The sequence below is a fragment of the Podarcis bocagei genome (assembly GCF_964188305.1).
Source record: "Podarcis bocagei genome assembly, chromosome: 15".
NCBI lineage: Eukaryota > Metazoa > Chordata > Lepidosauria > Squamata > Lacertidae > Podarcis > Podarcis bocagei.
In genome coordinates, this window is record NC_138141.1 from 7,745,981 (window position 1) to 7,770,529 (window position 24,549).

The 24,549-nt window shown below is 42.9% G+C and overlaps 1 protein-coding gene across 8 annotated transcripts in view; it reads left to right on the plus strand.

Moving 5' to 3' along the window:
• Window positions 1-24,549, plus strand: part of LOC308574128 (rab11 family-interacting protein 1-like) — a 190,536-nt gene that overhangs the window by 13,965 nt on the left and 152,022 nt on the right. For 7 of the 8 annotated variants that reach the window (XM_081171608.1, XM_081171603.1, XM_081171604.1 and 4 more), the window contains 2 exons: window positions 388-493; window positions 1,270-5,433. The exons of the other annotated variant lie outside the window; for it this stretch is intronic. In XM_081171608.1, coding sequence (XP_081027734.1) covers window positions 388-493; window positions 1,270-1,488 — 325 coding nt within the window. In that variant the 3' untranslated portion in view covers window positions 1,489-5,433. Of the gene's footprint in view, window positions 1-387; window positions 494-1,269; window positions 5,434-24,549 lie in introns of those variants that run through there. 8 annotated transcript variants of the gene reach the window in all.

Consider the following 24,549-nt stretch of genomic DNA (forward strand, 5'->3'; position numbering starts at 1 on the left):
TTGTGGTCGAATCTGGCCGATCTCACTTTATTGGCCAAGGGAGCCGGCGTACAGCTTCCAGGGCATGTGGCCAGCATGACTAAGCTGCTTCTGGCGAAACCAGAGCAGCGCACGGAAATGCCATTTACCTTCCTGCCAGAACGTTACCTATTTACTTGCATGCGTGCTTTCAAACTGCTAGGTTGGCAGGAGCAGGGAGCGAGCACCGGGAGCTCACCCTGTCGCGGGGGTTCGAACCGCAAACTTTCTGATTGGCAAGTCCTAGGCTCTGTGGTTTAACCCACAGCACCACCCGTGTCCCTTCAGACCAAAAGTAGAACTGCACAAAATTGTTCAGGTACAAAGTACTATAGGATTGCCTGAACTAATTGTGTGTGCTTCTTTCAGACTTCATCCTGTGAAACCAATGCATACTACAACAAGCAAATCACCTGCAAAAAACCAGAGCATAACATCAAAGATCATGGATAACCAAAATGAAGCCGACATAAAGGTAATTTAAGACATACTATGTTTTAAAACCTAATTGGGTGGTCTGTGCCTTGAGTTAGGAAGCTTGTAAATTTATTGGCGGGATTAGACAAACTGCAAAGGGGTATAGTCGTTTGGAGACAGAAATGTGTTCAAGTTTTCTAGTTGTACGATTCCCCCTGCCCCTGCTATCCTACCCATCTGGGCAATTTTCTGAGCCTTTTACTGATACACGTTTAGATCTGTGAGTGGGTATGAATTCCCCAGGCTCAAAACTTGCTATCTTCACCAAAGGACTTTGGCCTGAAAGGGATTTTTGTTTTCAGATAAGCAAGGTTTAGTGATTTAGTGCCTCCATCTAATATTGCAAATGATCTGTTTGGTGTTTGAGCACAAAACCTGAATTATTATCACTTACAACCACTACTGCTGCTGCTGCTTTGTATTTATTTAGTACTTTTCGCATATTTTGAGGAGGGTCTTATCTTCACTTTTCCATGTTTATTACTGGGAAGAAATAGTTGAAGGCAGGTGTACAGAAACCTTGTATGCACATTTGTCTGCATGCCATAAAAGTACTTACTGGCAAATCCTGAAATTCTAGTTTTTTTGTGAATCTTCAGTAGCTTTTAAGATGCTTTGACAGATGACCTCTTTGCTCTGACATCATTCCTGGGATTCCCCAGTAATCCCTGAAACCAAAGGTTTCTATACCTTCCTTCTGATCCTTTGACGCCACCCTTGCAACAGTGCTTGATATCAAAATGACTTTAACCTGTTCATTCTTCCTTCCTAAAGAAATATGATCCTTCAGATCCCGCCTATGCTTATGGTCAGCTGACACACAGCGAGCTGATCCAGCTGGTCTTGAAGCAGAAAGATGTGATTGCAAAGCGAGATCAGCAGGTGCGGGAGCTGGAAGACTACATTGATAACTTGCTTGTCAGAGTTATGGAGGAAACCCCTAACATTCTTCGAGCTCAAGCTCATGTGAATAAGAAAGCTGGAAAGATGTGAAGGAACCAATTTCACCTAATCAGTGGCTTTCTTACTCAAACTTTGGAAGTAGTGAATGTGGAAAAGCTGCTTGTACCGAAACAGGTTATTATTTACTTGTCTTAGGATAGAGTTGCCTTACCTTGAAGACTGCCTTACATAATCTACAAAGTCAATAGTGTTAAAAAAAACACCTTTTAGTACACTGTACATGTTTTGCTGCTCCGCAGGTGAAAGGCCTGAAATTATGGGACTGTGGAAGGAGTTGTGAGCCAGATTTTATCTGTGAATAAGCTCCAAGGGGCACATTTTTAAGGGTTTAGTCAAAAAATGAATACTTCTCTATAGTTTTTCAACTCCTGATTTCTTGACTCTTTTAGGATATTAAGTTTTAGTGCAATATAAGCAATCATATTTACATTAGATATACTGGATGAATAAATATTTATGAAGTACCTTGTTTGGATTTGAGTTCCTGGGAAATAAGCATTTCCACCTGAAAGCTGGTTGCCTCTCTGCATACAAGCAGCCCAGTCCATTAGGAATTTCTGTTGTTCTAGCTCCACTGAATCAGTAATTATTAAGAAAACAGCTCATTCATTTGGGTGGGGCTTAAGCTGTGCAGGTTTCCTGCCAGTTGTTCAAAATTGCCTGCATTTGCCTTTGGGAAGTGAGGAAGATCCATAGTTAAGAAATAAAAAGTGATGGTGGTTGTGCGAGCAAACCCTGCTGGAGTGCCGTGATACCACTATCAAAATGAAATGTCATTTGAGTAAGAGGAGGTTAGCTTCTAAGCACTAAACTGACTTCCATGTCTTATGGTAGTCAGTACAGGACATATTAAACTTTTGAAAGCAATACTGATTTAAACTAATTGCCAGAAGCGGCAGTCTGGCTGGCTTGCTTCATTGCAGCTGGTTGCTTTAAGTACAGTTAGACGAGAGGGGCATTCCCCCTGCATTTCCTCATAGGTGTTAAAATGCTCAAACCTGTGGGTTTTCAGTAGCTGACTTTGGAGGTACACATTAATCCCTCGTCATTGAAATTTTTACTTTTAATATGTTTGTTCCATAGAAGCATCTTTCTTCTTATTTCCCAGATTTGATTACTTTTCTTTCGTTCTTAACTTTACTTTTGAATTGCTGATCTTTCCCTTTTGTCTTTGGGTATGTTACCCCTCTGTTCAGAAGTCTGCTTAGATCTTTATTTTTGAATACAGGAAAAGCATCTAAGTATATCGAATCAAAGAGACTGAACAAATTTCTCTGATTCAATAATCCCAGGTGCCTTTCCATTTGTGAATACTTTCTATTGTAAAAGTTTCATTTTTGACCAGTTCCTCAACATGCTGATAAAATTTTTCAGAAGTTTTTTATATTATTATTATGAAAGGGTTGAAATGCAGATAAAAACACATTTCTACTGTCAGCTAAAGTATGTAGCTTCCGTCAATTTCCCCAGGTTTTTTGTAATACTTCTTTCCACATCTTTTCTGTTTCAGAAATTCCTGATTAGAGAACGTTGATCTTATCTTGTTTATGCCCAGTTTCTTTATTATATGTTTCATTCTTTTGCAGTTCCAAATGTCTCTGCTCTACCTTTGAGCAGCTTTTGAATGTATTGCCTTGTAGCTCAAACCAACTAGGAGGAATAAGTAGGGCAGGCATAGGGCATCTGGCCCTCCCAATGTGCTTGGACTCGACTCCCATCCTCCTCACAGATGGCCATTGGGAGCCCAGAGGTATCTGGATGACCACATGTTTCTCGACCCCATAAGAGAGGCTTAGCACAAAGCTGTATGTGTGCAATGTCTCACTGTGCCTCTTTTGGTTCCAGTTTCTGTATCTGTATGATAGAACAGTTTCTGTAGTCAGACGACACTTTCCTCAGTTACAAAAGATTCTGTTTATGCTGCTGCATAAATTGCTGGAAGATGTGAATAGTCAGAATTTCTGCAATTTCTGCTGCAGACTAAAAAAACTGGAGACTTTTTCTGATTTTATAGTTTTTTATGGATTTTTGTCCTGGGTTGAAGATTGAATTCTTAATTTCAGTATCTCCATCTGCCCCTTAATTTTTAAAGGGTAACTTTACATCGTGGTCCCTTACTCTGGATGGGGCACTAGCCCAGTATATGAGTTTAAAGTTTCCAAAGGATTAACTTTTGTAGGTTTCCTAATAAAACAATACATCCACCATCACTAGGCATTGGGGGTGAAATCCATATTGACCATTGTATGGGATATTGAACTATTTGAAGATAGCAACTATAAGGTGTAGCATGGCCTTTTGCAAGCTGAAGCTTGTATATGCACTTTTGGCTTCCAGTCAGATCAACTGTGATTAAAAAAAATATTTTGTTGAAAATCTGAGCTACAAATGCAGGCAGCCAAACAGCAATCAAAGTGATGTCTGAAGACGTGGACGGATTAATTTTCATGCTTTTGACTGTAGCCATTCTTCATTTTCTGCCTATGCACTTTCAAGAGGGATGAGCTTGGCACTGAATATCTCTTCAGCCCTCCCTTTGTATTCAGTCACAACACTGGATTATAAACTTCTCAGGTAATCAAAGAGGGGTTGATTCTAAGCAAGTCATACATGGGAGTAGACCTCTTGTAATCAATGACTAAGGACTCTTGATTGTTGTGGGCCTGCTCTTAGTATGACATGATCCGATATCACCCATACATCTTGACTTTTTCTCAATGGTGCACTCTTAATTGCTCTTGATACTGTGCAATCTCATTTGCAAACACCAAAGAATAGGAACAGCTAAGTGGTTCCTCTCGTTTATTCCTCATTTGACATGGCAATATTTATGCAATGAGAGCCCTAAGTACATAGTTTGGAGGTTGGTAGAAAAATTAATACTGTAAGGTTTGAATATAAGACTTGGACTGTGAGCTTGGACTCCATGTTCCTGTTGCCCTACATGGAATGTGGTGCTTGTTGAATAGATTTGTCGATCTTCTTGCATAGTGCTAATTCTCTTGATGAAATCCTCTGGCTGATGCTGTCACCTTTCCTCAACTAGGTCAATGAATTCAGGTGATTGAAAGGGGAGGAACTGTTGTTTACCGTATCTAAAATCTCCAGGGCCTGTGGTGTTTTCAGATATCTGTGGCTCCATAATAGCTGGACCATAAAGTCTGTAAAGGCAAACTTCTGGCGTGTAAAACCAGCATCTAGACGCTTGGGCATCTTTTTAAAGCTAGTATATCTCATTTAAAAGAACCAAATTGCTTTTTAAAAACTTTATTTTAAGAGGCTTCATGTCTTTTGGCTCCTGCTGGAGCCATAAGCACACAGGATCATGCTTTTGGGAACAAGTATTTTATTGAAATACAGTTTTACTGTGTACTAGAAAATGTTTATTCCTGATGGTTATATGGTCCCAAAGTACAGTGGACATTTGTGTTTAATACATATTCAGTAGGAATGGATCTAGTAACAAATAGTGTTGACCGTTTTAATAGAAATAGTTCAGGACCAGCTTCCAGCAGATGGTGAAAATCTTCTAGTTTCTAACCTGTCCTAAAATCTCCAGGGACCACGGGGCTGCAGCTGGCAACACAATGTGCCACATGCAAGAGGGAGTATTCTCACTGGGCCCAAATCTGCTGACCATTCTTCATATAAAGGTCTGCTCAGTTGTATACATTTTGATGAGATTTGGGCAATACACAGCAAGGATACCTTGCAATCTGTGCCTTCTCTTTGGTATCTGTGACTTACGCAATCCTGACATTGAAATGCTGAATTTTGTGAAAAGTGTGGTACATTGTGAGGGATATTTCCCCTTGTGCAAACATTTGCTCAGTGCTTAATGTTGAAGTATTTGAATGTATATTTATATTCTGCCTTGTTACTCTTGGTACTTAATCCCATTGTGTTTTTGGTTTTTTTACGAAGACCTTCATCCTTGTGAAATGTTAAAAATAAAGTTATTTAAACTTATGAGAACACTTGTGTTTCTTTGCCTATCTTCACAAACTTTAAGTGAAGAATGCTGTATATACAATCCACATTATTGCACGCTATATCAGAATGGTTCCTTAGTCCATACTGATAGAAATGATTCTCTGCTGTACAAGGGCTGGATTTCATTATGGTGATTCCAAAGTGTGAAAGAAAAAGGGCTTCATATGCAACTGAAACTTCTATTGTGAGAGCTGTTTGTACATGAAGCCTTATGGGTTTTAAGAAGCAGACATTATTCAATGATCCTAGAATTGGTAGGCTTGAAAGAACCTAAAAAGATAGTGTAGTTTTAATTACCACTTAAGATTGTGCAAGTTTATAGAGAGAGAGGCTTGCAGCAAAGATTTTGGCTGGTAAATTCCAGTATTACTGTGTTCCTTTCCTGCTTGTGGGTTTCCCATAGGCCTCTGGTAGGCCGATCTGAGAACAGACGCTGGATTAAATGGGCCTTTAGTCTGATCCAGGACTGCTTCTTATGTTCTTACATAGAAGCTTCCTCTCCCCTTCTGCCTCCTAGCTAACCAGTCAGTGAGCACTGGGAGAATCTTTGCAAGTGCTCCCTTAGCAAAATAGAAAGCTGCCTTAAACAGATCATTGATTCCATCTAGCTTAGAATTGTCTATGCCAACTGGGAGAAGCTCTCCAGGGGTTCAAGAAAGGGGCATTCACAGCCTTATTTGAACCTTCTGCAGGCAAAACGTGTTCAACCATTGAACAGTAGCTCTTTGCCTTCTCTCGTGTCTTCCACTCTGCAGTCTCTTCCTACCATCTCTCTCTGGCATGCCTTTCTTCTATTAAATTTCTGTACCACCTTTTTTCCTTACTACTGCCTTTTTCCTTCCCCTGACCCACCCCTGTTGTTTGTTGACAAGGCTTCACATCCAAAGTGTACAGCGTGCAGCTGTTGTGGAAATTAAATAGGATTAGGAGAAAATGTGAACCCCATAAGGGTGCCCTTGTAAATGTTTTGAGTGAAGACTCAAAAGGTGGTCATTTAAATCTAGAGAGCAAATTCTAAAATCATTTTTGAAGCCCACTCCAGAATATGGAGCAGGGGCTAAGGTCAGGCTCCCTCTTCCTGCAAGGAAGTAATGGAACACAAAAAATACCGGTAATAATCTAGCAAGATGTGTTTTTGTTTTGTTTTTTGCGGGGGGCGGGGCGATGGCTGTTTGCAGAAGAAATCTTTTCAACTACTCAAATTCCACAATTTGAGGCAGCTTTGGCTCCTAAATGCTTCCACGAAACCTAGATCAGGTTGATAAACGTAGCTCATTGCAGCTTAAGAAGCACATGGCTTGTGAAGTCCTGTGACAGTTAAGCTTTGACACCACTCACTTCCCTGTGCTGTGAAGCAGGAATGTGCCGGAACCAATTTGGATCAAGACTGTCCAGGGGTCCTTTACCTTTACCATAACATTGTGAAGTAAATAAAATAGCGCACCTTATCATCTAAGCCTACCTCCACCCCCATTAAGTGAGAGTCTATGGCTGTGTACACACTCTACCTTTAAAGCACATTCAAAGCACATTTTTTGAAGGAAACAACTTGTTTTGGATGTGATTTGGGTATACAACCCAAAATTACTGACTTGCACCACTATGTACAAAAATGTACTGTGCTGTTTACCAATCAGTCACAGATCAGTAACCATTCCAGGGCCATGTTAATTTGCTGTAGCAGAAACAAGAACATGTCTTGTGGCACCTTAGCGACTAAGGCTAGGTTCATGCTATGCCTTTAAGTCGTATTTGAAACATTTTTCCATTGGTGCCTCCCTGACTCTGCTGTTATTGCTTCTTACCTGGACGAGGCAGCGAGAAAGAGTTTCCTGGGTGTACCAGCGGGGAAACCAGATTAATGACCCTGCTGATGCTTTTGTGTTGCTCTGAGCTCCCTGCCTCCAGTGTGTCTGGATAAGCAGTGGTGACACGGTTATAAGGAGTGCTGGTCTGTGGCTCCACCTCAAAACATGCCCTGCTACTGCAACAGCAATAAACTGGTGATAACTCAGTCATCTTATAATTGAACATCTTAATAAGCTGCAATTCAGCAGTGTCATGCTGGAGTTTCCCTTCAAAATCCCTTTCTAAATCACAATTTACTCGGAAGTTCCGTTCCGTTCATCCAATTTTGAATACAGACAATGGTTTCTTATCCCACTACCAATGTTTATTTATGCAGCCTTGCTAAGATGATTGTGCTATCATAACTGACTGCTGCTGTGAAGGCTCCTTGTGCTTATTTTGCATTCATATTTTAAGCCTTTTCTGCTTTGCTGGTGGGATTCCTAGAAGCATCTGGCTGGTCACTGTTGGAGATGGTATGATGCACTAGATCAGGAATGGGAAACTGTGGTTCCCAGATGTTGGGCTCCAACTCCCATCATCCCTGACTGCTGGCCATACTGGCTGGGGCTAAAGCGAGTCAGTCCAACAACATCTGGAGGGCCTTCATACCAGATCCCACCCCCTAGTTTACTTGGGATTGAACAAAGGATGCCACAAGCGAAAAGGGGGGTGGGGGTTATTGGTTTGGTTTTAATTCTTGTTTTTATTCTGTATTTTGTGTTTTATACCTTGTGTTTTTACGTGGTGAACTGCCTTGAACTCTATGGATGAAGGGCAGTGTAGAAACTGATGATGATGATAACAACAACAATAATAGTAATAATTTATATTCCGCCCTCCCCAGCTGAAGCTGGGCTCAGAGCAGCTAACAATAAAAGCAACACAGTTCACATAAAATCACAATCAATCAATTGAAATGTATTCTAAAATCAATTCAAAATCAAATTAATGGCAACCATTGGGCTAGAGTTCTGTGAGGATTACTGAAGGAGGGGGTCAGACTGTGGAGGAAAGGCCTGGTGGAACATCTGTCTTGCATAATAACGAGAATAATAATGATAATGATGATAATGACGACGACAACAACAACAACAACAACAACAATACTGTAGCTCTGGTGTTTTGCCCCAAATACTTACCCAGATGCCGTCACTGCACAAGGGTGAGTATGGAACTCCCAATTCTTTCCCACCACCTTGTCAAAATTTTGTTTTTTGAACAGCTTTGTTCCACTAGAGGGCGTCCGAGGACAAGCAGCTCATGAAGAACTATGGTTTGACACTTGCTCTGAGGACTAGGCAAAATTTCATTTGAACGCTACGTAATCTCTGAGGTTCTGTAAAGTCCTGCGCTGATACTGGTACGATGAGGAGCCCCTGACCTTGATGTTCACTTGGTGCAACACGAATTCCTACACACAGGATAAAAACAACAACATGCGAACTTCAGTTCACTGCCATCTGTTTTAACGAGTCACCTACAGCTTCTTCATCCTTCTCCAGCTGAAAATATAACTCCTTGAATGAATTTCTAACACCGCGGTAGCCAATGTGGGCCATCCCAATGAACTCTCATCATTTCTGCTTGTTGACTATGCTGGTGAATAGAATTCGAAGGGGTGCTTTCCAGCTCTACAGCTCTGTGATTGAAGTCCAGCAACATCTGAAGGAAACCACATTGACTGTTCCTGTTCTGGCACTACAATGCTATGATCAGTGAGGCTTATTAGTTAAGGGTAACTAAATTGGAATTGCCAGCTTAAATACTTTGTTCTCCAGGCTAGATCCTTAGGAATCTTCTGAATATACTGCAACCCCAGTCCATAGTTTCTGGTTACCCGAAAGCATTCTCATTTTGTCAATGCTTGGATTCCATCAGAGCTCCCCTCCCTCTTTGGAATATGAAGCATGAGCCACAGATTTTAACATATGGAAGCGTGGGCCACAGAAAGTAGTTGTGCTTATTGTGGGATGCTCCAACATCCTTTTGGGATATTTGCAAGACTTTTAGGGATAAAAGCTTCTGGAGAACCCCACAGATGACACTGAGCACAATCCCTAAGGCAGAAGGCAGTGAACGATCCCAGAAAACCGCCACATCTGGTATAGTTATGAGGCTGAAATAACTTGTCATCCAAGTATACCTGTTATGTTTTGGCAAAGTTTCCTTCTTCCATCCCTCCTCTAGCTGAATCATTATGGGAATGGGATGGGCTACTTACCTGTCATCAATCACTGCTGGAAGTAGAGTCATGCAAGAGTCATGCAAGGAAATCCAGGAAGATATCCTTACCAATGAGAAGTGGAATTCCCCCTAAAAGGCATCTTATGCAGTCTGGGAAGACTCTTAATTAAGCAGCAGGTATAACTAGTCATTTCTATACCTGAGTCTTCAGTGTTTCAATCAGGCCTGGCGTCATCATCCAGTACTTTAAGGTAACTGCCAGGGCTTGTCGGTATAAGTGTCTTCCCTGGGTTCCTAGCGCTATAAGTCAGGTCTGGAAACTACCACTGTAGTTGTCTGCAATGCTCTGGAGCAGGGGTCAGCAAACTTTTTCAGCAGGGGGCCGGTCCACTGTCCCTCAGACCTTGTGGGGGGCCGGACGATATTTTGGAGAGAGAAAAAAAAGAATTCCTATGCCCCACAAATAACCCAGGGATGCATTTTACTGTGTTTTTTGCTCTATAAGACTCACTTTTTCCCTCCTAAAAAGTAAGAGGAAATGTGTGTGCGTCTTATGGAGCGAATGCAGGCTGCGCAGCTATCCCAGAAGCTAGAACAGCAAGAGGGATTGCTGCTTTCACTGGGCAGTGATCCCTCTTGCTGTTCTGGCTTCTGAGATTCAAAATATTTTTTTTTCTTGTTTTCCTCCTCCAAAAACTAGGTGCATCTTGTGGTCTGGTGCGTCTTATAGAGCGAAAAATACAGTAAATAAAAGGACACATTCTACTCATGTAAAAGCACACTGATTCCCGGACCATCCGCAGGCTGGATTTAGAAGGCGATTGGGCCGGATCCAGCCCCCGGGCCTTAGTTTGCCTACCCATGCTCTGGAGTGATACTACGTGGGGGACTTTGTGGAGAATAGAAATTATGATTCAGAATGCTGCCACTGACTGGGGTTGGATACCCTAGGGCCCCATTTGGCACTATATATTTAGAGCAGTATCCGGGTTGGCGCCATCGCCGAATGGCGGACTCCCTCCGAGCTCCGGAGGGAGTCTGCTCGGCAGGGGCTGGGTCCTACCACGCCGGCGACGCGGGGACCCTTAAAAACCACGGGCACGGAGCCCGTGGACATGGGTGACTCGGCTGGCACCAATAGCACCCTCCCGACTCGTGAAGGAGCCTTTTTAAAGGCTTCGGATCGGGTGCCGGGGAGCGGCGTGGTGCTTTGAGTCCTCTGCTTTCCCTGCCGAGCGCAGCCGCATGCCATTCGACGGAGCGCGCTGACTTCTTCCATTGGAAATTCGGACTATCAACAACAACCCGTGAGTAATTGGGAAACCGGGTACAAAAGGAGAAAAAAAGAAAAATTTTTTTGATTCGGCACGAGCGGGGGTGATCTAAAAAGGAAGTCAGTCCCCCCCCCGATTGTAAACATTCTAAAACAAGGACTGGGTAACCAAGATCGAAAGAGAAGTTTATTGCTGATAAAAATCATTAATTCCACGATGGGAAATTACAAGAACTGTGCTGGAGGAGAAGAGTGGAGGGTGAGAGGGAAAATGCAACCCCCCCTGGGAACCGGGGTGATTCGTAGAGCCTGGCGAAGAGAGACGGAGACTTTGCCAGCTGTCAAAGTAGCTGTCAAAGCTGGAGAATATAAAAAGGACTTTGTTACAAGGATTTTGCTGGCTAATTCTGTTACAATTTGACACAATATGGATATAAACTGTCGGAAAATAAGGAACAACAATTTGACTTTTGGATTAGAGGATACAAAGTTACTACAATCCCCCTAGAGGGGTTTCGGGACATTACAAGTGGTCGTACGTGGAAAATCACTCTGGGATTTGCACAGGACTTATCTTCTGGGAAAGCTGCAAAACTGAAATAGTATTTTGTCTACAGAGGTGTTTACATTAAAAGGAGACAATAGAATTTTCTATTGAAGAAAGGAAGGGACTGGACGTAAGTTTTTGTTCCTGAACAACAAACCTCTGTAGAGATACCAGATCTCGGAATAAGAACGTTTTAGCAGCTGAACAAGACAAGAAACCTGAGAAAGTAAGGAATAAAAAGAACAAAGGACTAACTACGACACGGAAAGAACAATGGGAGGAGCAGCAAAGACCAAGGAAATTAAAGGCCTCTATTAGACTGGATTTTTGAAGTTAAACATCATTGAAATAAATAAATTAAAAGAAAACCGGCAAGGTGGAATGGGAAAAAATCTGGCCATGGACTTGAGACCTCCAGGCTGACAACATATAGACTGATGGACATGGGGAATTCAAACCGGGGAAGGGAGGGGGGAGTTTTGGAATCCAAAGGCTATGTAACCATCTTTTTGAACCTTCTTATATTTTTTATCTTCTATTTCTTTATATAACTTTTGTATATCATGGTATTTTGATTTGACATGTTTAAAAAAAGGGAATTCGTGGAAGGAAATTGGGGTAGATCTTGGGGGAAAATCTTTTTTCTTTTTCTGTTAACGATGAGGGATGATGGCAAGATTGTATAATTTAAATTGGTTAATGGGTTAAACATATTAAGTTTTAAATTGGGAGTGAGAGCTTGTGGAACCAAATTAATGAAAGGGGAATATAGTCGGGAGGGGGAGGAGGGAGTCCTAGAAAGAAGGTAACGAAAGTAAGGCTTTAAATATATTCTATCTTTTCTTTTCTGTTATATTTCTATATTATTGGAAACTCTAATAAATATGATTTTTTTAAAAAAAAATATATATTTAGAGCAGTATCATACCACCTTAAAGAGCCATGGCTTCTCCCAAAGAATCATGGGAACTGTAGTTTGTTAAGGGTGTTGAGTGTTGTTAGGATGTCCCTCTTCCCTCCCATCCCACAGCTACAATTCCGGAGCTCCACAGGGAGAGGGATTGTCTGTTACCTCTATGGCATTTTGTACTGGAGATCTTTTGCATGCAAGACTGTACCACTGATCTATGGCTCTTGCCCCACAACCACTAACCATTGAGCTAAAATCACCTTCTTTCCCCCACATTCTGTTTATCCATCTGCTACAGAAGCACTGATCAGGAAACTCAAAGAAACCACCTTGCCCCTCTTCATCAATTTATTTATTTACTTATTATCCATTTGGGTGTTACCCTGTTGTTCCGAAAAGCACCCCTGTCCCCAGAGGCGATCCTCTCCACTTTCTCAAAGTTGTTGACCTTACATTAAACTCTCTGTATTTAACGCTGCCTCCCTGTGATCTGCCACTGATTGCTTTGGTGCGCTTAGATGCCTGATGGAGAGATATGATCTCTCCCAGCGGTTTTTTCCGATTGTCTGGTTGCTGCTGCAGGCTGCAATGCTCTGGGGAGTTCTCATGACATGCAGCCAAAGCACAGCAGCCAGATACTCAAGAATACTCGTGGTGGTGCTAAACCAGATTACAGCAGGGCTCATAAACCCCCCAAACCCAAAACTAGCTGCAGGGCAGTCAGGCAACACCAGGAACAATGTAGAAAGTGAACCACATGATTAAACATCCACCTATGTACCCATAAACACCCACTCCTCAAAGGTGATATTGTTGAGAAATCTTGTGTGTGCACGTGTCTCCACTCCACTAGCAATTTAGCTCTTATGTGGAAACTCTGCTTGCCATAGAAACAGAGAGTTTGTAGGGACATCAAAATGCCTTCTTCAACCTTGGATACCCCAATGTTCTTGGACTACAGTTCCCATCATCCCTAACCATTGGCTAAGCTGGCTGGAGATGATGGGAGTTGTAGTCCCACAAACACTTGGGGAGTCAAGGCTGAAGAACTTTGACCTAGTCCAACATTGGTAATGAAGGAGGAAAGGTGGTCATCCAGTTTCTTCTTAAACACACCTAAGGAAGAGGAGCCATGCACATTCACTATGTGCATGTGTGTCTCGCACATGTGTCTCGCATTCACTATCAAAGGACCCGATCCATTGTTACCATCTTTGTTTAGAATGATCTCAACGCTCTTGGATTCTGCCTGCCAGGAATGGCAGCCCACGACAGTGGTGCATAAAATCCCACACAGCATGGGGAAAATGGGGAGAGGAAAGTTTTTCTTATTCTTGTAGCACTAGAACCCCGGGACATCCAGTGAAACTGAATGTTGGAAGATTCAGGATGGACAAAATAAAGTCCTTCTTCACACGGTGCATGTTAGACTATGGAAAATAATAATAATAATAATAATAATAATAATAATAATAATAATAATAATAATAATAATTTTATTATTAATACCCCGCCCATCTGGCCGGGCCTCCCTAGCCACTCTGGGAGGCTCCAAACAGAATATTAAAAACACGATAAAACATCAAACATTAAAAACTTCCTTAAACAGGGCTACCTTCAGATGTCTTCTAAAAGTTGTTTATTTCCTTGACATCTGATTGGAGGGCATTCCACAGGGCAGGCGCCAAAACCTAGAAGGCCCTCGAAACTGGACCTAAGTGTCCGGGCTGAATGATGAGGGTGGAGACGCTCCTTCAGGTATACTGGGCCAAGGCCATTTAGGGCTTTAAAGGTCAGCACCAACACTTTGAATTGTGCTCAGAAATGTACTGGGAGCCAATGTAGGACTTTCAGGCTCCCACAGGAGGCCACCAACTTGGATGGCTTTAAAAGAAGACTAGACAAACCCATGGAGGATATCAATGGCTACCAGCTATGATGACTACGTTCTGCCTCCACTCCAAGAGGCAGTATTCCTCTAAATGGCAGCTGCTGGGAACTGCAGGTGCAGAAGGTACTGTTGCTTTGGGGAGCCCCATTGGCATCTGGGTGGTTGCTGTGAAAGGAAGATTCTGGACTAAATGAGCCACTGGCCTGATCCAGTCAGCTCTTCTTATGATTAACTCCCATGAGGAGTCTAGTGTTGAATGCAGAAGAGGCATACAAGAGCCTGGAAGCTCAACTGATAATAGAGAAGGACTGGAGAAAATAAAAGAGGTTGTAGAGATGGAACCCAAGAAGAAAGAGACTCCTAAGAAGGATGTGGACCAGGAAATGGCAGATTCATTCCATGATGATGATGATTTATTTAAATGCTGCCCATCAAACTAGGGTTGCCCTAGCTACTCTGGGCGGCTTCCAACAAATTAAAACATCAAACACAAGTCAAAACCAGAGAATTTTTTATTTTATTTTAAGGTTTTCTATTGGTTACCCTTTAGTTGTCCCTAAACTGTACGGTTATCCTTAATCACTCAAACGAGGGATTTAAACCAGGGCTTTAAAAAAAATTAAACTTAGGACTCAGCTATACAGCCACAAATAAAATGTTTTAAGGGTGTTTTAAGTGCAATATAGTAATGTGACACTAGATGGCCTTATGGAAAATTCAATGAATTTTTTAAAAAAACACCTTTTTTTTAAAAAAAAGCATTTTCACAACGGTTTTTATATGTGTGTATCTTTCACCACAGTTTCCGATGTTCGCTCTTCTGTTCACAAAGAGAGAATAGGTTCAGAATTTCTTCACAAGGGATTAGCTGTCTAAAACAAGCTATTCTGAACTCTTGGTAAATGAAATGTCCAGTTGATGAATACTGAAACCAAAGGTATATTGTGAGTTTGTTTCTTTGCTTTTTTGGGGGGAGGGGGCATGTAGGAGACACCAGCTTTTATAGCCTTGCTTTGCTTCAAGTTTTCATGGCTCAGCATGTTTCTCTGTCCCACTTTTCTTGCACAGAGCCTGCTATAGGCATCCCATCTCACAGAACAAGAGATTCGGATCACAGGCATTAGCAACAGTTTGAGTAAATAATCGGGAAAGTGATACAGAGCAAAATGATCTCCAGCTGGAATTGTTGGGGGAGAAGGTGGGGAACAGTTTAAGAATCTAGTTAAACCTGTCAGTTGAGAATATTTAGCTTTTACCCAAGCCAATCCCATTGAAATCAGTGCAACTAAGAAATCCCAGCTGATTCCTGCCCACTGGGCAGAGCGAAACCCCTGGGGATTGGGTGGAGTCACCTGGGAACAAGCTTGGACCAAGCGGGACATGACTCAAAGCCAGAGGCCAAGCAGCAAGTCAAGATATAATGCAGGAAGCTTACCTGATACTAGAATTGTGGGCAGCTCCAAGGCAAAGGACAGTACTGTGTAGCTGGGCAGGTCATAAAGCTGGGGTAAGATGAGGTGCTGGTGGCGCTAGGACTTGCCGATCAGAAGGTCGGCGGTTCGAATCCCCGTGACGGGGTGAGCTCCCATTACTCGGTCTCTGCTCCTGCCAACCTGGCAGTTCAAAAGCACGTCAAAGTGCAAGTAGATAAATAGGTAAATGTAGATAAAGTAGATAAATAGGTAAACCACAGTGCAAGTAGATAAATAGGTAAATGTAGATAAAGTAGATAAATAGGTAAACCTCCGGCAGGAAGGTAAATAGCGTTTCCCTGTGCTGCTCTGGTTTGCCAGAAGCGGCTTAGTCATGCTGGCCACATGACCCGGAAGCTGTACGCAGGCTCCCTCGGCCAATCAAGTGAGATAAGCACCGCAACCCCAGAGTTGGTCACGACTGGACCTAATGGTCAGGGGTCCCTTTACCTTTACCTTTAAGGTGAGGTGAGGTGGGCCAGCAATCCTTAGGAAACATGCACCAGCTAACTGTATGGGCAGGTGAGTTGCAAGAAAGCTTGGGAATCTGACAAAAGGTCTCATTGAAAATCTCTGGTTTGTTAATACACGCCTCCCCCACAAAAAATAATAATAACATGTATTGTTTTGGAACAAAGTATGTGTGTCTGTGTTTAATAATATATATTTGGAACTGAATGAGAAGGAAAAAGGAATGAGGAAAGAGTCAACTTAAGCGAGGGAGACAAAAATTGATGGGAAAGGGATATTTTTTGTGTGGTGAAAGCTCCTCCATCCTGCGGGCATTTTTAATTGCCCAAAAGGTGCTCCCAGGGTACTATGTTTCAAATGTGAATCGCTGCTGTTATTTTGATTTTTTAAATTCCTACTGTAAGATTGGAGTCATGTTCCTTCAAGCTGTTCCTTTTCATTTTGAAAAAAAAAAGATCAGAATATATTTTGTTTGATTATGATGATGATGATGATTAAAATGTTTAAACTAGGTGACATTCTGGCACCTGGAAATGCTTTTTAAATGGTGGGGCTTTTCACTCCTCGTTTCTTTTGTGCAGTGTTTGCAGAAACGAGGAGCGAATGTGGCTCCGCCCCCCGTCCCGCAAAATGGCTGCTCCTCTCTGTGCTGGATTGCCTTGCCAAGAGCCAATGTGTTGTAATGCTCAGTAGTGCTGGATTGGGACCCAGGAGACCAGGGTTCAAATCCTTACTCGGCCTGGAAGTTCTCTGGGTGATCTTGAGATAGCCACTCTCTCTTGGCCTAACTGACCTCATAGGGCTGTGGCGAAGGTAAAATGGAGAAGGAGACCCATACATGCCATCTTGAGCTCCTTGCAAGAATGGTGGGGTACAAATGTAATAAAAAATAAATAAAAGTAAGTTGCTCTCTCTATGATTTCATGAAGAGTCAAGTCCTCTGTTTGTTGCATTCTTCCAGAAATATATATATATATATATATATATATATATATATATTCTGTTTTGCAATTTAAAACACTCATTCAAACATCCTTAAGATATCCATGATTTCCCTTCTCCTCTTTCCATGATTCATTTTACATCTCTTAAATCCCTGCATATTTTACATAAACTAAACCATTCAGTATTCCATTACACCCATCAAAGCTTGTTTACACTGTTGAATTTATCTTAATGCTGCCAACGTTTTCAAGTGTACACAATTCCCCCCCCATTTATTCAATAAACACTTTTCAATCTTCTCTAAACGTATGTTCTTCTTGTTCTCTTATTCTGTATGTTAAATTTGCAAGCTGTGAATATTCCGTCAGCTTAAGTTGCCGTTCTTCTTTAGTTGGGACCTTGCTCGTTTTCCATTTTTGGGCTAACAAAACATGGGCTGCAGTAGTGGCATACATAAAGAACATTTTTTGAGTGTTCCTCTTTTTATCAGTAAACTCTCAATGTTCAGACAATTCAAATCTCTCTCTCTCCCCCCCCCCCCCCGATTTCTGAGATTTGTGAGACAGAAGCAGAGCCTGTCATAAACCACATTCTTCTTAGAGATGAAATAGCACCAACCTTGGCCAGAACAGCCTCATAGTTGTGTTTATGGCTCTCCTTCAGCAAAGGTAATGTATTTATACAATTGTGAGCTTCACCTCCACCCCATTCCCTTCAGCATAAAGGAATGACTTTACCTGCGGTATTCCTTCTGCCTTGAGGAATGCTATGAATGGGTGAAAGGAAGCAAATCTTTCATGCCGTGCTATAGGATTATCATCAAAACTGCCAACCACCTTGTTCCAATTGCTCTCATGAAGGGGCCATCCCTTTAGGGCCATTGGCCCTGGATTGGCTGTGAGGACTCACAGACATTTGGGGGAAAGGTTGTCAGCAGGACTATTAAAAAGCTAAAGGCTTCTGGTGGCAGCCTTGTTAGAAATTTCTGGATTTCAAATATGATTTCTTTGGCATGGGAATAATTATTATCATCATTTATTTGTTATATACCCATCACCCACACTTTCCCCAATTATACAGTATGTTCAGTTCTCTACATTTCCATATTTTTTTAAAAAAAATAGTGATCATGATGCCATATGTAATTGCATAATATTGCATACAATTGCATATGCAATTCACCCTAAAAGAATGCATTTTGGTATGTTATTTTCACTAATATATGCATTTTAATGGACATCCTACTTGGCCCGAGAACTGCACTGCAAAATTCAGAGCAGTGGGGATTTGCAAGTATGACTGTGTTTGAGTCGCATATTGTTTTCAGGTGGGTTTGCCTTTAAATGAGAATTGAGTGAAATTTCTCCCTCATCCCTATTTCCAGTGAAGGTCTAGTTTGATCCTCAGTTGATTAATTTTCCCAGTTAGCTTTTCCAGTTTCACATCTAGTAAGCAAACCATCCATGCAATTGGCATTGCAGAAAGGTCTGCCCCGTTTCCATCGGAGTGTCAACCAGTGGCGTAGCGTGGGTTGTCAGCACCCGGAGCAAGGCAAGTAATTTGAGCCCCCTAACCCGTGGATTTGCGCCCCCTAACCCGCACCGCACGCCTGGCACCTCCCCTCCACAGTGGGCGGCGACCCGGCGGCTCGGATCGGATTCGCACAGCCAGCACTGCAGTGAGAGAGAGTGAGTGAGCCAGGTAGGGGCAGAGAGCTGCGAGTGCGAGCGCGCCCCCCCCAGATGTTGCGGCCGGTGCAGCCGGCCCCCCCTGCACCCCCCACGCTACGCCACTGGTGTCAACAATATATATATATATATATATATATATATATATATATATATATATATATGAAAGGGTTACGTGAATAGATCCGTACACAGAGATGCTTCTGTCCCTCCCTGAACACTTCTGAATATTAGAGGGGAAATCCAACTAGCCATTTTCCAAAAGGCCTATGAGACTTTCATTTATTTATGTCTTTATTGCATTCATAGCCCATCCTTTTCGCCAAGGACCTCAAGGTAGAGTATGTGCTTCTCCGCTGCTCATTCAACCCCCACAACAACCCTGTGAGGTAGGATAGGCCGAGAGGCAGTGACTGGCCCAAGGTCACCCAGGGAGCTTCAAGACTGAATGGGGAATTGTATCCTGATCTCCCAGCTCCTAGTCCAACACAAACTTTTTCAGCAGGGGGCCGGTCCACTGTCCCTCAGACCTTGTTGGGGGCCGGACTATATTTTGAAAATAAAAATAAATGAACGAATTGCTATGCCCCACAAACAACCCAGAGATGCATTTTAAATAAAAACACACATTCTGCTCATGTAAAAACACGCTGATTCCTGGACCATCTGTGGACCAGATTTAGAATGTGATTGGGCTGGATCCGGCCCCCGGGCCTTAGTTTGCCTACCCATGCACTAACCACTACGCTACACTGGTGGCATGGACTCTTGCCTTAATAAACTTGTTCTGTCTTAACTTACATTTTAAAGTATCACAGGACTCACAACCTGCAGAAAGAAGCAGCCTGCAATAAGGCTTAGCCATGCATTTGACCCCCAAATTACCCTTAAGCATGTACTCACACCCACCAGTGTCACCAAGCCACTATAAAGCACCCTGCAAATTCTAGAGGAGAGCACTGAGAGAATCTTTTGCTCAAGGCACAGGCGTCTCCCAGCTCAGGCTCACAGGTACAATCTTCTCAATTACTTCTCTGGACTTTCTTTCATTTGGTTAGATGGTCTGCTTCCAGGACTGTTTGTAAATAGGGATGGATGACTCTTTCAATTCTGGTTTCTTTTTCTTTCTCATGTTTCAAGTCTTAAGTTGAGTTCACCACATTTCCACATCAGATGGGTTTTTTAAACAACAACGACACAAGAGTTATCAAAATAATTCACCAGGATTTTGGTGCTTATTTCACCATACAAATTTTTGTGCAAGCTGTTTCCCCATAGATAATGCAATGGTGCATGTTATGTTGCATTATTTGTATACTATAAGCATTTTCATGGTCACTTTCTTCTAATATATGCATTTTCGCACATGCGTTAGATGGTTTGAAAACTGAATCACAGAATTTGGAGAAGTACTGATTTCAAAGGATCTTTGTTTTTCAGTTCACATGTTGTTTTGGAAGGTGCAAATTAGGGAGATTTTCAGTAAACTGTGAACAGATCCAAATTATTTCTCATCCCACCCTGTGAGGCAAGGGGATCTGGGTCTATCCCTTTTCTCAGCCAATTTCCCTATCTCCCATTATGGTTCGTTTGGGGGATCAGGCATGTAATATTGCCCTGAGATTTTTAACTAACAGGAAGAGGTCATATGTCCATATATGGTTTGCTGATCTTTAAAAATCCCTCACCACTTTTAGTTATTCTTGTAGTAATTTGGCTTTTCATTTCCTGATTTCTTTTCATGTATATCTCTTTCTTCTAGTGGTTCCCATGCAGCCATCTATTCAGGCACTGACCGGACTAAGTGTTTAGCAAGGTGATAGCCATGTGTGCTTTCAGATCATACCTTGGGCTGTAGCCAACCAGAGTAGACCTGCTGAAATTGATGTACAATGGTACCTTGCTTCTCAAGCTTAATCTGTTCCGGAAGTCCGTTCCAAAACCAAAGCGTTCCAAAACCAAGGTGCGCTTTCCCATAGAAAGTAATGCAAAATGGATTAATCCATTCCAGGCTTTTTAAAACAACCCCTAAAACCGCAATTTAACATGAATTTTACTATCTAACGAGACCATTGATCCATAAAATGAAAGCTAGAATCAATGTACTGTACTATAAAATAAATAAGACAGTATTGTAGATGATAAAAAATTAAAATTAATTTTTTTTCTTACCTGCACTGATGATAGTCATTGTTTGGATGGGGGGCTTTTATTTATTTCCACAGTCACTCACTCACTCAACCAGTAGCTGAACTGGGTTCCACACAGTCATAAAAAGAAATTAACCAAAAGAGCCTCAAAAACAAAAACGCAAAATAAATAGCAAAAACAAAAGCGCCAAACTTAATCCGTTCCGGAAGTCCATTTGACTTCCGAAATGTTCGGAAACCATGCCGCAGCTTCTGATTGGTGCAGGCGCCCCAGAAACAATGGCTGACAGCCGCATCGGACGTTTGGCTTCTAAAAAACGTTTGAAAACCGGAACATTTACTTCCGGGATTTCGGCGTTTGAGAACCAAGGCATTTGAAAACCAAGGTGTTTGAGAACCAAGGTACCACTGTACCTAAACTAGACATGTTCATCAACTTCTGTGGGTGTCCTGTGAAGCCCCATCTACACTATAGATTTAAAGCAGTATCATAGTATTTTTAACTAGCGATGGCTTCCCCAGAAGAATCCTGGTACTTCCCAGGTGCTGACAGAGCTACAATTGGCAGAGTTATCTGTGAAGTGGGATCGGTTGTTAAACCACTATAGGAATTGTGGGTCTGTGAGGAGACAAGGCCGGGACCTGGGCTTGGGCACTTCTGCCCTGGTTTAGGCAGTGCTTTCCCCCCTGGAAAAATAGTTACTGGTACTGACCATGAAGTTCTTACAGTAAGCACCACACTTTTTAACAACAACAAAAAGAGGTACAGGTACTGAGTGCCCTTGGTAAAGGTAAAGGTAAAGGACCCCTGACCATACGGTCCAGTCGTGACCAACTCTGGGGTTGCGTGCTCATCTCGCTCAAGAGGCTGGGAGCTGGCGCTTGTCCACAGACAGCTTCCGAGTCACGTGGCCAGCGTGACTAAACCGCTACTGTCGAACCAGAGCAGCACACGGAAACGCCGTTTACCTTCCCACCGGAGTGAGGTCCCTATTTATCTACTTGCACTTTGAGGTGCTTTTGAACTGCTAGGTGGGCAGGAGTTGGGACCGAGCAACGGGAGCTCACCCCGTCGCGGGGATTCGAACCGCCGACCATCCGATCGGCAAGTCCTAGGCGCAGTGGTTTAGCCCACAGCGCCACCCGCGTCCCTTGAGTGCCTGTGAGTACCCCCTAAAAAGCACTGGGGCAAATAGTTGTTGTCTTGTTTGGTGGCTTTCAATCTTCATACTGCCGCTGCCTCCTCTTACCCTGTCGAGAGTCATTGTGGTATAGTTGTTGGACTAGGACCTGGGAGACCAGGGCTCAAATTGCCACTCAGCCACAAAACTCGCTGGGTGATATTGGACCAGTCTCTGGCTCTCAGCCTAATCTACCTCACTAGATTGCTGTGAGGATAAAAACAGGGAGGAGAAGAAGCACATCTGTGGCCTTAGCTCTTTGGAGGAAAGGTGGGATATAAATGCAATAATAAATACGTACGTACTTAGTAATTAGGGACGCGGGTGGCGCTGTGGGTTAAACCACAGAGCCTAGGACTTGCTAGATCAGAAGGTCGGCGGTTCGAATTCCCGCGACGGGGTGAGCTCCCATTGCTCGGTCCCAGCTCCTGCCAACCTAGCAGTTCGAAAGCATGTCAAAGTGCAAGTAGATAAATAGGTACCACTCCAGCGGGAAGGTAAACGGCGTTTCCGTGTGCTGCTCTGGTTCGCCAGAAGCGGCTTAGTCATGCTGGCCACATGATCCGGAAGCTGTACGCCGGCTCCCTCGGCCAGTAAAGCGAGGTGAGCGCCGCAACCCCAGAGTCGGTCATGACTGGACCTAATGGTCAGGGGTCCCTTTACCTTTACCTTTACTTAGTAATTGAATGGATTTTCCAGTAAGGTCAAAGCATTTAAAAAGGACAACAAGAAGTGAAAACAGAATAAAACTTTTCCTACAGACTACAACAAACAAACAAGCAGCCTAACAATTGAATCAAAATTTAGCAGGAACAGTTGTACAGTGGTACCTCGGGTTATCCGTACATGAGACATGTCCTGCTGGACATCATTGAGGACTAGAGCACTGCAAAATGACTTGGGTACTAAAACCTAAGTGAGTGAAATAAAACTGAAGCACCAGATTCTCTTTCTGTAAGAGTACATTTACATGCCAAGCATAATTGCTTTACATACACTAGTGTTTCTTGCAGCAAACATTGAAATAATGTGTCCTCGAACACCTGTGTACAGTGGTACCTCGGGTTAAGAACTTAATTCATTCTGGAGGTCCGTTCTTAACCTGAAACTGTTCTTAACAGAGCTGTCAACTTTTCCCTTTTCTTGTGAGGAATCCTATTCAGAATAAGGGAATTTCCCTTAAAAAAAGGGAAACGTTGATAGCTATGATTCTTAAGCTGAGATACCACTTCAGCTAATGGGGCCTCCTGCCGCTGTGCTGCCGCCTCGCGATTTCTGTTCTCAACCTGAAGCAAAGTTCTTAACCTGAGGTACTATTTCTGGGTTAGAGGAGTCTGTAACCTGAAGCATATGTAACCCGAGGTACCACTGTATATAGGCTCTGTGCAGGGGAGACATGGTGATGTAACTCCAAATCTCAAGGGATAAATCAGTGGTGGTCCTACACTTTGGGGACTTTGATGCTTAAACTGTAATGGGGGGCCCTTTGCAACCAGCAACGAGGTCTGGGCAACAACCGTGTTCCATGACAGATCACCACACCTTTACAAAATCTGTGCTACTGACTCAAACTGACCTGGGAGTGGGGCTGGTGGCACCTGGTGGCATTGGACCACCACAGCTACTTTGCGCTCCAGAGCCTAGCAGGAGAGAGGGGAGGCGATATTGCCGCAGCCTCTCCGCCACTTCTGCCCCAGAGTCACACCCTCTTCCTCCCTTCTTGGGGGGCAGCGGTGGCTGCACCTTCCCTCCCTCTCTCAGCCAGCCCAAGGGTGGGGCGTGTTTGGGCATCCCTTCACCAGACACAAGGAGAAGGAGACGCTGCCAGCATCCCAGCTCTGAAGGCCCTGTGCATGGCGTCCCTCTCCACAACTCCAGCCTTGCCTGTCGTAGGGGTGCCTGGTTGCGAACCCACAAAAATTGCACCCAAGACTGTGGGGCCCCCAGCCCTCCATGCTATGCTCATGGATCTGCCCCAGGAATAGGTTGAATGTGTGGGACAATTGGTGAACCTGCTCCACAGCCATCTTTGGTTACACCTGGATGCCCTGAGTTCTTGTCATTTAACTGTAGTCTATGACAGTGTTTCCCAACCTTTTTTGGGCAAAGGCACACTTGTTTCATGAAAAAAATCTCGAGGCACACCACCATTAGAAAATGTTTAAAAAATTAACTCTGTGCCTATATTGACTATATATAAAGTAACTCTCTTTAATAGGAATCAATGAAGGCATATTCTACATATGTAGTTGAAATAGTCGAAAAAATTCTGAGTTGTAAGAATGGGCTTGTATCATGCCAGATGGGGAAAGGTCACTTTTTACTTATGTAAAAAAATAAATAAAAAAATAGGTACAGCATAGAAGGTAATGGTTAGGCTAGCATCCCTCTTCCAAATATGCTAGGTTTTTATTTGCAGGGACTGTTCTACATGGGAAAGCATTCAGCACTGTCATTCTCCCATCTGCCATCTGAATTGGTACTATTCTGGGTCAACTTACTCTGCTGCATGTGTAGATGAAAATGGCACCAAGT